The sequence below is a fragment of the Oenanthe melanoleuca genome, chromosome 11 (assembly GCF_029582105.1).
Source record: "Oenanthe melanoleuca isolate GR-GAL-2019-014 chromosome 11, OMel1.0, whole genome shotgun sequence".
Lineage (NCBI taxonomy): Eukaryota > Metazoa > Chordata > Aves > Passeriformes > Muscicapidae > Oenanthe > Oenanthe melanoleuca.
In genome coordinates, this window is record NC_079345.1 from 3,042,208 (window position 1) to 3,056,287 (window position 14,080).

A 14,080-nucleotide genomic window follows, 5' to 3' on the forward strand; every position below is an offset into this window, starting at 1 on the left:
ACTTACTTGTGACTTTGGAAACCATGAATGCATTTGAAGGTTTAGTTTTCCTGTAAAACAAGCAAACAAAGAAATCATTAAAAAAATAAGCAAAGTAGAATTGCTTGGATCACTGTGTCTACATGAGAGCATCAGAAATGACTGAATATCTGTTTGTATTAAAGAAAATATCAATATTTTTTGGTGCAGGCAGTACCTGAATGACTCCACACCATTCCTGGTGGACTTGACAAAAGCAGGTGTCCTCCCTTTCCTCGTGATGTCCACCAGCCCCCCTTTGTTGTCCAGGATTCCATAATGGATTGCAGCACGACAAATGCTGGAGGACTGGCACGAGATAAGTAAATGGGGTGTGAAATAAATCAAATAAATCTCATTCACGGAGCAACGCTGCCCAACTGCTACGTGAAAAACGGAGAAGAAATGAAACCACCACCAAAGCACCAAGTGGAAAATAAGCTGAGTGCACTCCTTTGGAATCTGCTTGTTAAATCTTCCTCTCCCAACACAGCCTGATTCTTTCATTACTATTATTTTAAGAACTGGTTGAATGGCAAGTTCTTTTTTTTTTTTTTTTTTTTTTTTTTTTAAATAACAAAACCATACATTTAAATACAATTTAGAGGAAAAGCAGCGTTGGAAGTGAGCAACCAGTCTGAAATATTTCCAGTTCTCAAGAACCCAAAATATTTCTGCTGACGCCACTTGGAGGGGTTGGATGTCTGCAATCACAGAAGTTGCAGAGCAAAGACACATCAGGGGTGATTCAGTCACGCACCACCACTTGGAACAGGGAAAGAAAATATGATTTTACCCCAAAAAACCCTTTTATCTTCCAACTTCCTTCACCCCAAAAGTAGTTTTGATGGGAAAATGGTGCCACGACTTATTTATAAATGATCTTACTAATTTAAGATCAAGCAAATCAGCCCAAAATATTAATTAGTTACAAAATTTAACTGTTTTTTATATAAAGTTTCTGTTCAGATGACAGCTGCCCACATGAACAAAGAGATCTTTGTAGGAGCTGCCTATTGATCCTCATCCCTCACTTTCCATGGGTGTCCACATTAAGGACAATTCCTGATAAAATCACATCTGGAACCACTTTGCCTTCCCAGAGCCTGTCTCGTTTTTCAACACCAAGATGAGGAAAATACAGATAATCCTTATTAGCACCACTTTACAGCAGCACAGCCAGAGAATATGAAAAACCAAATTACACCAGAATGGCTGGCATTTCCCATTTCTGTCATTACCACTGCCTCCCACAAATTCCATCCAGGAGCTATTAAAAGGTACTTACACTTTCATAATAAAATGTTCCAAAGATCTTTCCCTTACTGTACAAGCAGCCAGCTGGGCACAAATACCTAGTAAAGATATATATCTGTGAGGGTGGTGAAAAACAATTCAAGAAAAACAGACTTTGGCTCTTTTTCATTTAATAGTCATTCCATTCATTTCACGTAGCTCTCCTGTTTGAAAAAACAGGATTGCAAAATAGCTGCTTTTTAAAACAGTTGCTCCACCCTCCTTAAGAGCCCGACCAATATTTAGGTTCTGTGGATTTGGTTTTTCTCCAAGTGATAAACTGTCCTGTTCTCTTAGAAAGAAACCTTAACCAGAAGTTCTTGACTGGCTGGGAGAGGACAAGCCATGAATTATTGGTCTGGCTTGGACAGCAGTGGAATGCATGAAAAGGGCTCAAAAAATGACTCTGCCCAAATTTATTAAATTATTTTGGACACCTGAAACTGTGGGTCATCATGGCTGAATAAAATCAACCCAATCACCTTATTGCCAAGCTTGGCTGAAGGCTTGAATTAAGAGAAATTTAAGGGATTTTTTTGGTTGGGTTTTGGGGATTTTCCTAAAGAGATCTACCTAGAGAGTCACAAAAATACATAGTGCAAACTATCCTATGTTTGCAACAACTGAGTCATATTTACTAATAAAATGTAAATATTTATCAAATATTTATTAAAAATATTTAGCAATAAAAAGTAAATATTTATATATTTTTCCCTTCAGCACTCCAAGAAGTATCAACAATACCTTACCTGTTGCACGTTGAGCCTCTGCACTTGTCTCTCATCTTGGTTTCACAGGTAATGACTTGTGCTGGGGAGAAAAAAAAAGAGATCTAATAAACACATTTTTAAAAAGGAAATTGCTCAGCCTGCTCCTGGGCTACAGAAATGAGCAAGCTCCACACAACTTTCCTGGAGGTCTTTGGTGCAGCAAGATAAAAATCTGATTTTATCCAGCCTGGAGCAGTTGGTGCCTCTTTAGCCCTTCACCTGAGACAGGTGTCTCTGGAATATTAGCAAGGAAGATGCAGCTGACAGCTGAAGGCTTTGATTTACAGCCTGAGGTCTGCAGGCAGAGCTCTCATTCTCCTTTTAATTACAGACTCTGCAGATGCTGGCAGATAAACTTGAAAAGGCTTGTCCCACCTTGTTTTCTCAATAAGTGTCTTTTAATTAACAGTGGTTGGAAAACAGCTCAGGAAGTACCAGCAGCTCCACAAATAAATTCAGAAATATTCCCAGGCAAGAAATAAAGAGGAAACAAGCTATAAACCCCAGAAAAGTTGTCAAAAAGGGTAAGTGGTGAGTGCAGAGTTTTTTAAAGGAGAAATGAAACCAATGGTTGCTAAATTAATTAATGATTGAGAGGACTTTGGGTAGATTGATATTTTATGGAGATCAGGAGGACATGGACAGATCACTTCTCCCTCCACTCAAATCCTCCCAGTTCCTTTATCCCTGACCCTCCTCATCACTTTCCACACCTTTTCCCACAGAGGTGCTTCAAAACTCATAGGAGCTGAGGAAGAGAAAGGCTGTGTCTTACTCATGTAGGATTCTGGGCTGGTTTTCTTGGGCTTGGTGGTTCTGCTGGGTTTGTTCTCTGGAAGGTGGAACTGCACTGGCTTCTGCTCTGCCACCTGAGGGATCTCCACCTCGTTGGTCTCGTCTGTCTCAGCAATGATGGGATCTTCATAGCGGTGAGCTGGGCAGGAGAGGGGATTCAGAACGGTCACACTGGTGGGCAAGGCAGGCTCATGTTTTGTGGGGATGATTTAGTTGGACAAGGATCTGCTTTTTAAACAGCTGGGAGATCAAAAATACCCATTGGGTGCAGCACAGGGCTGAATCCTCTCCTGCTCCTCTGCATGTAAAACAGCATTTACAGCACCTCACAATAAAGTTTTGAAGGGATCCCCACTAATTAGTGCAAAAAAAAAGTGCTGATATTCCTCCTTCTGATTCCAACTCAGCTCTTCCCTCTGGAGGAAAACACAAATTTTCTGAAGTGCTCACATTCCACTGGGGCATCCCCTTCCTTCTGCTGCAGCCTACCTGCACCCTGGGGTCCTCCTTCAAACCCCACAGGGTAAAAAATGAGAAATGCATGGTGGCAGCAAAATAAGCCTCTGCTGTGGGCAAGCCTGCAGGGAATCTCCATGTTTTTGAAGAGCCAGCCCAGTTCTCTGGGGAGCAAAACACTTGGGAGGAGAGAAATGACCCCAGGAGATGCTGGATGCCAGGGTAGCACTGCTGCATAAGTTTCACTCTATTGACTTCTCTTCCAAAAATATTTCACAGGTCAGGAAAAGCCCTGCAGGGTCCCCCTACTCTCCTCCAAGGGACATGAATCACTCCATTCATTTTGCATCCCTGAAAAGCAAGGTGGGGAGGGAGGCAGAGGCTCCATCTGTGGCCCCTGAAGGAGCAGGACAGGCAGCCAAGCTCTGCCCACCCACATTGCCTGTGCCAAGCACTGGAGACAGAAAATTCCCTTCCCCAAAAAGCCCCACCAGGATGGGATCATTCCTGCTCGAAGCCCCCTGCAGCTCCTGTGCCAAGCCCATGGGAGCTCAGAGCTGCTTCTCCCCATCCAAGCTCCAGGACAACCTGCTGCATCCCAGCTCCACATTTTCAGCAGCTCAGGGGTTCTTGCTTTCAGCAGCTGAGGATTTCCCACGTTTCCCAACACTGGGATATTGGGATTGGGATATTAAAGTGAGCATGGAGCTGTGGCTGGCTGTGATTAGAAGCTTCCAGAGGCTGGCTGCTTGTCCCCCAGCAGGTACCTTTGTGGCAGAGGTTGTTGTGGCAGCTGCCCCCGTAGCTGGGCGGGCACTCGGAGCAGGGACGGCCGGTCTTGTACGGAGCTTCTCCGATCCAGTTACCCCTGGGAGCACAGCAGAAATGAGCACCCACACACCCTCCCAAGCCTCCAAAACCAGCAACATCACCCTGGCCTACAGCACATAAATATAGACTAAACAGACAGCCTGGTAGGAAAGATGCTCCTGCTCGTTTCATCTCCAAAATGAAGTTTTTTACGGATTTACTTAAACCGTGTCACTTTTATGTTACATTTCAATATAAACATCAGGGTCTTATGCAAACAGAAATAAATCAATGGATTAGTTCATTTTGCTGAAGAAACTCCCCAGAAACAGCAGCCCATTTTGGCATTCTGCCCTGCAAGTTTTAGGGGATGGGGAGGCTGAAGGAGCTGGAGTTAAGCTGTGGCTATAAACTCCTGGGTTATGCTCTTTCAGCTGTCTCCACCTATGAGGCTACATGAGGACAATGTGCACTGATGCCAGAGAGAAAAGATGAAGCAGAAACTGCAGAAATAGAGCATTTTTCCACCCAGCAGCTCTGAATGGATGACGTGTGAGCGGCCCAGCCTGCTGTGGGCTCTGTGGGAGATGCTGTTATCCCTCAGGAGCAGCAGGTTGTTAAATCCCACCAAACCACCAGCACAGTGTGCTCATCTGACGTGGGGAGAGGGGCTTAGAGAGTCCACCCAGAGAGCTCTGCCTCATGGCAGCTGCAGCCCCACTCTTCTTTTTCCTCTGCATTATTCTGCACTATGATCCCCTGAAGTCAGATGCCACTCTGTTTGCACAGAGCCATTTCCCTCCTTCATTTTGTTTTGAAGCTTTAAATTGCCAAGGGCTTGGAGTGGGAATGTTTCTCCTATTAGCCATTAAACCAGAAAATATTAACTGCCATTGCCAGGTAGTAAACTTCTCCTGGATGTAGTAGGCAAGAAATACGATTTTCATTTTGAAATTTAATCAAACCGTCGAGCTAGTGAAATCTTGACTGCTGCAGTTATTTCAGGGTTTTTTGGCTCTAACCAGCACCCCATCCCTTCCCACCCTCTGACAGCACAGAGCAAGCCTGGCTCAGCAGCTCCATCCTGGCCATCTCCTGCTCCTCCTTTCCCTTCCCATGGCAGCAACATCAAAGCTCCAGCCTGGCCCCAGCCTCCCATTCACTTTTCCAGGCAGCTCTCAGTAGTTTTGAACCAGCCCTTTGCTGCTGCCTAAAGAAAAAATTTAAAGCCACAACCACCAGTCTAGACTGGCTGAAATCTCTTCCCCAGACCCCGAGCTAGTTAAGCAAGCTGCCAGTTTTGGGGAGCTGGAGGGAGCCCAGCTGCTCTGCCTTACTTGGGGGAGTAGTTGCAGACCAGGTAGACAGCGTTCTCCCAGATCTCTCCCCAAACATTCATCTGCTTGCAAACATTCACAGCACAGCCAATCCTGTTGGTCGTGGCCCAGACTATCTGTGAGGGAAATGTAGTTGTTGAAAAAAGTGAATTACCCCAATCTAGAGATGGGGGGATGTGGGCAGTGCGGGTACAGAGCCCCTGGAGTCCTTTACCTGGGTGTAATGTGTGCACATGGCACCTGTGCACCTGTCTGGGCACCATGGGTTGCACTCATGGGGATATGGGAATGTGTAATCTTTCACTTCATCGTACCAGGACTGGACGTGGAACGCTGGAGATCGATACCTGGGGGGAAAAGGCAGCTGGAATCAGGATGTTCTGGCAGAAGTTCTCAAATTTAAACAAAAAAAAAAAATTAAAATGTTAAAGATGAAGGGTTAGATGGGGTATTGGGAAGGAATTGTTCAGGAATTGACAGCTGTGGCTGCCCCTGGATCCCTGGAATGTCCAAGGCCAGGCTGGACAGGGCTTGGAGCACCCTGGGACAGTGGAAGGTGTCCCTGCCATGTCAGGGTAGCTGGAACTGGAAGATCTTTGAGGTCCCTTCCAACCCAAACTGTTGTGTGTTTCTATGATTTTTTCCCCTCAGATTCACAGCCTGACCTGACTCTGTGTTATTTATAGGTTTGACATGATCCTCAAGTGCTGCTGACCTGAAATGCCCTCCCACTTCTCCACTCAACTACAAAATAACTTCTAGTTTGGCAGAAAGCTGTGTTTTGAAAGTAAACAGAAGTTAGGCTTTGCCAAACATCTCAAACCAAAATCCATCATGTCTCTATTTTACCAGGGGGCAATTTGCTCAATCTGGAAGTTAACTCACAGCCAGTACTGTGAGACCTCTGAAAGGGAGTGGGCTTTTCCTCTCCCATCCCACCAGGAGCTGCTGTGGAGTAGTTGGTGCTCTGCACTCCTATCCTGCCTTTTTTTGGCAGCAATTCTCCCCTGCACCAAGCCCCCTTTACCCTGTGTGTAATCCCTGCCTCAGACACCACCCTCTGAGGCTGTGCTGATGCTGTTTGGGGAGCAAACACAGTGTCAAAAGCACCTGTAGGAGCTCACACACATTTTACACAGTGATTGCAAACTGCACCAAACCCACTGCTTGCTGGCTGCTCTCAGCAGCTCACACCAAGCAAGCTGCCAGAAATCCAAATGATATCATTACTGGCTGGAGCTTATCCCTTCAGCCAACTTCTCATTAAAAACCATTCATTAGAAGCATTTTAAAAACATCCATCTCATGATGTCATGAATACTTTCCGAATCCTATTTTACAGGAGAGGAAATGGAGGCAATCAAGTTATGAAAAAGCTGAGATAAATCTGATTTTTCTTTTCCTCTCAGGGACCAAGATTGGATTTTCCTCCATCAGGAGCCCATGGGCATCCTGAGCATTGTAGGACAGCCAAGAACAGCACGATCCTTTGACTTTGTTTCCAATGAATTAACCACTCTGCTTTCCAAACATTAAAATGGGCTCCATTTTTACATCAGGCTAATTTCACACCAGAAAATTTCCTTTATTTTTCACCAAGTTCTACCTGATTTACAGCACAGGTAACTGGACTTCCACCCAGGAACTGGGGGAAAACACTCCTGAGCAGGTGCAAAATGTTTGCTGTGCAAAGCAGGTTTAACCTATAACAAGCTTAAAAGCAGGGGTTTAACAATAAATAAATTTTAGCTTGAGATGGAGAGGAAAATCCCTTGGGAAGCCTTCATGTCAGCTTTCCTAGCTGGGTTAATGACTCCAGTTCAACAACTTGCCCCAGGAATTGAGAAAAACCCTGCAAAGTGTTTTCAGTAAAGAAAATTCGGGAGCCAGATAAATATTTATGGAAAACACAGCAAGAGAGAATTAAATTCTGAACTGAATCCAGACACAAATTCTGAGCTGAATGCAGACATTGCTACTGAGAAACTTCAGCCTTCAGCTGCATTTTGCATTTTGCCCCCTAAAACAGCAGATGTAGGAGCAAGGCTTCAGATTCCTGTACCTTGAGGAATAGGAATGACTTTAAGTGTGTTACCCCAAGATGCAGAGGGATGGAGGAGCCCAAACCAGTGCTGGTTTCCTGGTTAGTCTCAGTGGAAGGTGGCTGCAAGCATTACCACCATAACCATCCCAGGGATGCCATCACAATTAATGATTTTGTGCTTTTCTCCCCAGATGTCTCCCATCTCCCTGGTGCTACCAAGCACCAGAGCAAATTTCCCAGCTGTCCCCAAAGGAGGAGCCACAAACCAGCCTCTGCAGTGCCCCAGGTCTCACCTGCCCCAGTGAACAGCCAGGTTCTGCCCAATGGACCTGATGAGGTCGCTGGGCCCGTGGTCCCAGATGCACTGCTGAGCCCAAGCGTGTGCTGTCCTCTCCAGCTCCTCATCCCAGCTCTCCAGGGGGTGGGGAGAGAAAAGAACAGGTCAGTTTTTCATCCCAAACTCGCTAGGTCAAGAGATTAAACCAACAGTAATTAGTGGAGAAAGACTAAGGTACAGATCACCCCACACACACACACACATGTCTGGGGTGTCCTGGAGAAGCCACCCAATTTCTGTGCTAAAATCACATTTCTCAGCACATTCCCCTGCCAGGGAAGGCCAGGGCACTAAAGGGTCTGTGATTTTCCCCAGCTGATGCCATGCTTCACTCAGGTGACCAGAAAACACAAACCCACGTGGGATTACCTCAATAACACATCCAGACCATCCACCCTAAACCACAAAATATTCTCGGCTGTTGTTTTTCTAATATATTTTAAAGAACTAAAAATGAAAATTTGAGGTTGGGAGATCCCATGATCTCCAACATGACACATATTTCTGAGTCCTGCAAGAGCTCTGACATGCACTCAGTGCTGTGATGTATTTCAGCATGACTTTTCAGCCCATGTCCTTGCTGTTGGGATATCTCCAGGCTTTCCCATCAAGGGGTACTCCAGCAGTGGAGAGCTCCACCACCTCTGGAGATTTTGATTAATTAACTAATTAATTGAGGAGTGTGAGTCTGGGTCTCTTAGTCTCCTTCCTGGATAAATGAGAGTCCTCCAGTGGATCCAGTCAAATACATCAGAGGTGGCAAAGCCCCAGGGTTTTCAAGCTTTTTCCACTCTCACTGAAGCAGGCATCATGTTAGAAGTGACAAATCCCATTTCTGTTCCCACTGAGGGCAGGATGCTGGGGTGAGATCACTCCTCATCCAATGTCACACAGCTGGGAGCCAAAGGAGAGCTCCAACACCACACAAAGGCAAACAGGAAAGCAGCTCTGCTGGCTCTGCTGCCCAGGAGAGTATTTGTTCTAAAGGCCAGACTTGAATTCAGTGCCCTGAATTCATTGTGGAATTACTGACAGCTGCTCTATTCAGCACAGCCCTTAGAGGATAATTCACTGGGATTAAAATATTACTGCACATTCCTACAAATAAACCCAAAGAGAAGAGAGGTCTTGCAATGTGTATCCAGCCCATCCACGTGCCAGCACGAGACTGTCCTCCTTGGACATTTACCACCACAACCAGCTGCTCTTTCCAAATCCTGTCTTCTCCAGAAGAAAAGCAACTTCTGATCTCGAATGTCTCAAAGGACCTGTCAGAGCCTGGAGGGCTGCAGGGCATCCAGGCTCTCAAGCACATTTAAAAACCATCAGGTGTTCACTCTCAGCATATCTGGGCACTGTTATAGCTGTAATAGCTGGGGTGGGGAAGGATTGTCCATCCCTGGATAAGACAGCAGGAAAATGCAGTGTCTCCTGGAACCTGCTGTGTCTCCACTATCTCAGAGAGGCAAACATGATCTCATCTCACTGAGCTCACAGCCCTCCCACAACAGCTTATCTCGAAGCACCCTCAGCATCCCAGAGCTGCCCCAGGCTCTCCAGCTCAGCCTTGGACCGAGCAAATTCACCGTGCGGACACAGGGAACAAACCCTTTTCCTTCCAGCTCTCCAGCCCCTGAAAGCGATGGGATCAGACCCACCGCACATCCCCAGCCCTCTGCTCGGGCTCCTTGCCTTGCCCAGACGCTGCTTTCTGTGGTTTCCCACTCCGCGGGTCGGCACTGGCCGGCCACAGCTGCCCTCCCACCCAGCACAAAAGCCACAGAAACTCTCCCAAGATGTTCTGCGCTCCGAGCTCCTCAGACATCCTACCCAGCTTTGTTCCCTGCAGAGCTGGAGATGTTCCAAATCTCCTAATTTACTGCAGAGACGTCCCGAGCAATAGGCGATTGAATGGGAATTAATGCGAGCGCACGCGTTGCATCTCCCTTTGATAAAATAAACGCGGATAAAATAAATGAACTCGGACAAAAGACACTTCGCAGGTAATTGGGAAGCAGCTCCATCTCTGCACGGCTTTTTGCTGCATGGGGAGAGAAGCTTCTTTCTGCAGGCATCAGGTTACAAAGCCATCCCATCTAAATTAGAGCAGTTATTTGCCTCTTGCTCTCAGACGGGAATGCGGTCAGCAGGCTGGAATTATTTCAGAGCAATAAACTTAGGGGGGGAAAAAAGAGATTTCAGACTTTCCCAGCTACACTTGCAAGGATTCTTTATGCCAATATTCAAAGCAGTATCTAGGAAGATGACTGAAGCCAGAGGGGCAACGAGCCTGTGCTCAGCTTCCTTCAGAAGCAGAGGCTGAACATTTTTTGGGTGTGTGTGATTCCAAGCGGCTTAGCACACACGGACTCTCTTTTTTTACTCCTGCAAATTTCTAATGGCCTTTCAGAGTGGGGTGGACAGTGTGTATGTAAAATACATGCATGGCAAGCACACATCACACCACAGATGTAATAATGATCCCACAAGCAGTCTGCTCGCTCAGCCTGACGAGCCTGCAAACCCAAACCAGACACCTGAATTGCAGTGATCAGGTTACTCGCTCGTTTTCCTCCCCAGCTCAGACTTTCTGCAGCACTGGCAGCTTCCTTTTAAAGTGGCATCAAACTCCAGGGCTGACATGTCCTGGCAGAGGTCTGGAGATGCTTTTTGCCAACCCCCACTCTCCCATCCTGAGAGGGAAAGCCACCACCCGGCAGTGGAGAGGAAGGATGCATACCTTACACATGAAAACAAACTATTTTCCTTCCAGCAATCTGCACTGAGAACAGTTTTGCTTTATCCAGCTGTCTCTGAGGCCGCAAGAGGAAAGATTTCTGCCTTTCATCACTGCTGAAAGCATCTGACTAAGCCATCTTAAAAGGTCACCATGCCTTAGGATCCATTATGTCCTTTTTCCTCTCAGTCCTTATGTCCTTTTCACTCTGGGACTGTTAACAAGGAGTTTGTTTTGCCCTTGGCACCCATCCACCTCTGTTAAACAGTCCAAATGCACTCTGGAAGTGTCGATCATGGAGCTGCTAGAGGGGTTAAGGTAATTTTGAACTGAATTTTGTCAGGAAGTTGTGCCCTGCTCACTCATTTTTCATTAGCACTGAATACCTGTGCCAGCTTTCAATTAATTACACAGACCCAGCAGCTAAACCGTTTCTTTCTTCATCCTTCAGCCTGCTTTGCCTTTTTCCCATATGTATATGACAATTCTTTTGATCTCCAGATAAGTCATAGGACTCACTGTGTTCTTGCTTTCTTATTAACAGTGACCAACAACTGAAGTTCATCCAGTAGCAGTTAAATATGTCCCTTTCCTGGATTACATTAGCTCCCATTTCCCTTTTAGACCACTTAAATATATCAGATATAGAGAAAAGGGTTTTCACAAGGGAGTGTTTGGAGATTGATGGGCTAGAACAAACTCTACCTACTCATGCACAAATTATCCCAGCACATCTCCAGTGACTCTCCACTCTGGCACCAAAGGGAAAGAGCAAAGTTTATCTATGGTTCTAAAGACAGACCATCCTCTTAAACGAGTCCAAATGAGAAATGTCCTCTGCAGGACAAAGGATTAAAGAGAAATTCCCGTTCAGCACATCCATGGCATTTCCAAGTCATACTGGGTAAACAGGAGCACATGAAAGGCTGATTATAGCCCTTCCAAGCAGCCCCATCTCATACTCAGCTGCTTTCTTCAGAGCACATAAGGCCCTTTCATTTGCCCTCAATCACCCATGAAAACCACTAGAAAAGCTCCCTGAGCAAAGGCAAACACAGAAGGCAAACAGCAGCCAGGCCTGGGCTGCTCTGCCAAAACACCTTGGGCTCGCTCCTGCTTTGTGTTTACCCTCTGCAAATCATCCCCCTTGCCTCTTCTGGCAGCACTTCCCTGCAGGATAATGTGAGAGCTGCTGAGAGAGGGATCCAGTCCCTGGTTCTTAGAAAGGCACAGGATTTCTGGCAAAGTGGGACCAAAACCCAGCTGGTGTGGAGCTGTCCTTCCTCACCACCCCCTGCCCTCCCTTCTCTTCCCTTCATCCCTGCAGTCACAAAAGGCAGGATTTTCCATCTGCAGCCCTCACTTCAGCACAGCTGGCAAACAATTTTATATTACATTTAAGTGGACTTTTCTTTTACCCTTTTAAACACGGGCTTAACAAGTCATCCATCATTTGATCCGTTAGCAGGAGCACACGGTTGAAGTCAGACTAGTTTTGGTCAGAACTATATTTGCACACTGGGAAAAGGCACACAAAAAGTGATTATTTGCCTACATCATTTTGTGGCCCTGTAATATTTTGATGGCATGGCAAAAATAGCTCAAATAGGTGAAAAAAAACCTATATTCCTGTGAATTGTTGATGGCAAAGGCATATTTCATACTCCTCCAACTTTTAAATTCTCCCTGTGAAGTGGGAGAACACATTGACCAAACTTTTATTTTGGTTTCCTGAACTACAAAACCCAACAGCACTGACCCATCCACCCAGGAACTCCCAGAGCCTTTCCAGCTATTTCCAGCGATTGAAATTCTTTGCAGATGGAGCCACATTCCTCAGGCCCCTTTCCCCGTGGTCCTGTGCAGATTCCCAGGAGCATGGTGAGGGTTTGGCTCACTTTGCTAAGCTCAGGTGATCAGTGTGTGACTGAGGGCAGCTGCCACCTCCAGCACTGGGTTGGCAACCAAAAAAGCCACCAGAAGATTCCCTGAGCAGACTGTGGTGTGCCCACAACAGCCTGAAAGCTTTCACAGGGAGATCAGGGGTTAAACACTGGGGAAAGTTTGCTGCTTTTATGACTTGAAGGAAATGGAAGAACCTGCTGAGGCAGGCTGGGGAATTGCCATCACCAGAGATGCATCCAGGGCTGGGCCAGATGCTCCTTTATGAATAATGGAACCAGTCCTGAAACTATGCAGAGGATGGACTCAGTGACCCATCAGCAGCCCTCTCCAACCAAAACAGGCCACTGAGCTAAAGCATCACTCACTCTGGAATGAAAGGCTTCAGGAAACATCTTGAGAAAAACTTACTTCAGAGGAAATTCACTACACCTTTCGCATCACAAGGAAAATTAAAATCCAGCTAGGAATAAAAAAAAAGGGATGTATCAGGTTTTAGACTCACCATGTATTCCATGTTAGAGGCCACTGGATACACCTGACCTCTCAATTTATTGTGGAGCATCAGTATCTCCTGTCTGTCTGAGAATAAAATGGCTCTCTTGGACCTGGAGTGAGCTTCCCCATCCTGGTATTTGCTCAGGATGCTCTCCAGGTGGCTTGAGTTGGGCAGGATAAAGCCCTCAGCTGTCTGTGCCAGCAGCAGCACACATCCAAGAGGAATGATCCACGGCAGGGCAGGGCTCATGCTGCCAGCAGAAGCAGAGGTGATGATGATGGTTGGTTTTTATGCAGGGACTCCTGTGGTTCAGTGCAGGTCTGCAATTTGGGGAGAAACAGGCAGTCAGAGCAGTGCCACAGGAGCTCTCAGTGCATTTGTCCCCCAACAACGAGGTCACACAGCCCTTGGGAAAGAGTGGTGCTTAAAATTATTGCTCACCCCAAAGACAGGGAGACACAAACAGCACCACAAGAAGGGGGGACTCAGTTTCTTACTCTGGGAATTCCACTGCTGCTGATTTGGGAGTGAACACTTCCCAGGTGTGCAGGAGGATGCCTGCTGCACCTCTGGCATCCTGGTAACCCCAGCTCCATCCCTTCCCAGGCAGGGGGACACTCGGAGCTGTCCCCCAAGAGCAGCTGGTAAAGCCCAGAACGCTTTTATTTTATGAATAGAAGGGAAGGTAAAATCCCCAGTGAGCCGGATGAGGAGGTGAGGCAGCAGCTAGAGCTGCTCCTGGGGCTGCAGCAGGGCCGTGCAAGGGCTGGTTTTGGGCAGTGTCCCCGCAGGCAGAGCAGCCCCAGGGCAGGACATACCGGCCAGGGAACTCTGCCCCTCGTCCCTCTCTGTCCCTTTATCCTTCCTGGGGTGCCCAGCGCTCCTCACCCCAAGCCAAAGGAGAGGAAGGGACTTGCACACGCTAGTGAAATAGAAGATAAAGCCAAAATGACCTGATTTTGGAGAGCAGAGCAGCCCAGGGGCAGGACACACCGGCCAGGGAACTCTGCCCCTTGTCCCTCTGTGATCCCTTTATCCTTCCTGGGGATGCTCAGCGCTCCTCACCCCAAGCCAAAGGA

At 46.8% G+C, this 14,080-nt stretch overlaps 1 protein-coding gene across 2 annotated transcripts in view; it reads right to left on the bottom strand.

Annotated features, from left to right (window-relative positions):
* Positions 1 to 14,080, bottom strand: part of CRISPLD2 (cysteine rich secretory protein LCCL domain containing 2) — a 31,006-nt gene that overhangs the window by 11,774 nt on the left and 5,152 nt on the right. For both annotated transcript variants that reach the window (XM_056500981.1, XM_056500982.1), the window contains exons 2-11: positions 13,008 to 13,321; positions 7,820 to 7,938; positions 5,697 to 5,829; positions 5,483 to 5,598; positions 4,103 to 4,203; positions 2,860 to 3,018; positions 2,064 to 2,124; positions 1,307 to 1,373; positions 197 to 327; positions 7 to 50 (exon numbers count right to left, since the gene is read on the bottom strand). In XM_056500981.1, the coding sequence (XP_056356956.1) occupies positions 7 to 50; positions 197 to 327; positions 1,307 to 1,373; positions 2,064 to 2,124; positions 2,860 to 3,018; positions 4,103 to 4,203; positions 5,483 to 5,598; positions 5,697 to 5,829; positions 7,820 to 7,938; positions 13,008 to 13,250 (1,174 nt within the window). In that variant the 5' untranslated portion in view covers positions 13,251 to 13,321. The remainder of the gene's footprint in view (positions 1 to 6; positions 51 to 196; positions 328 to 1,306; positions 1,374 to 2,063; positions 2,125 to 2,859; positions 3,019 to 4,102; positions 4,204 to 5,482; positions 5,599 to 5,696; positions 5,830 to 7,819; positions 7,939 to 13,007; positions 13,322 to 14,080) is intronic.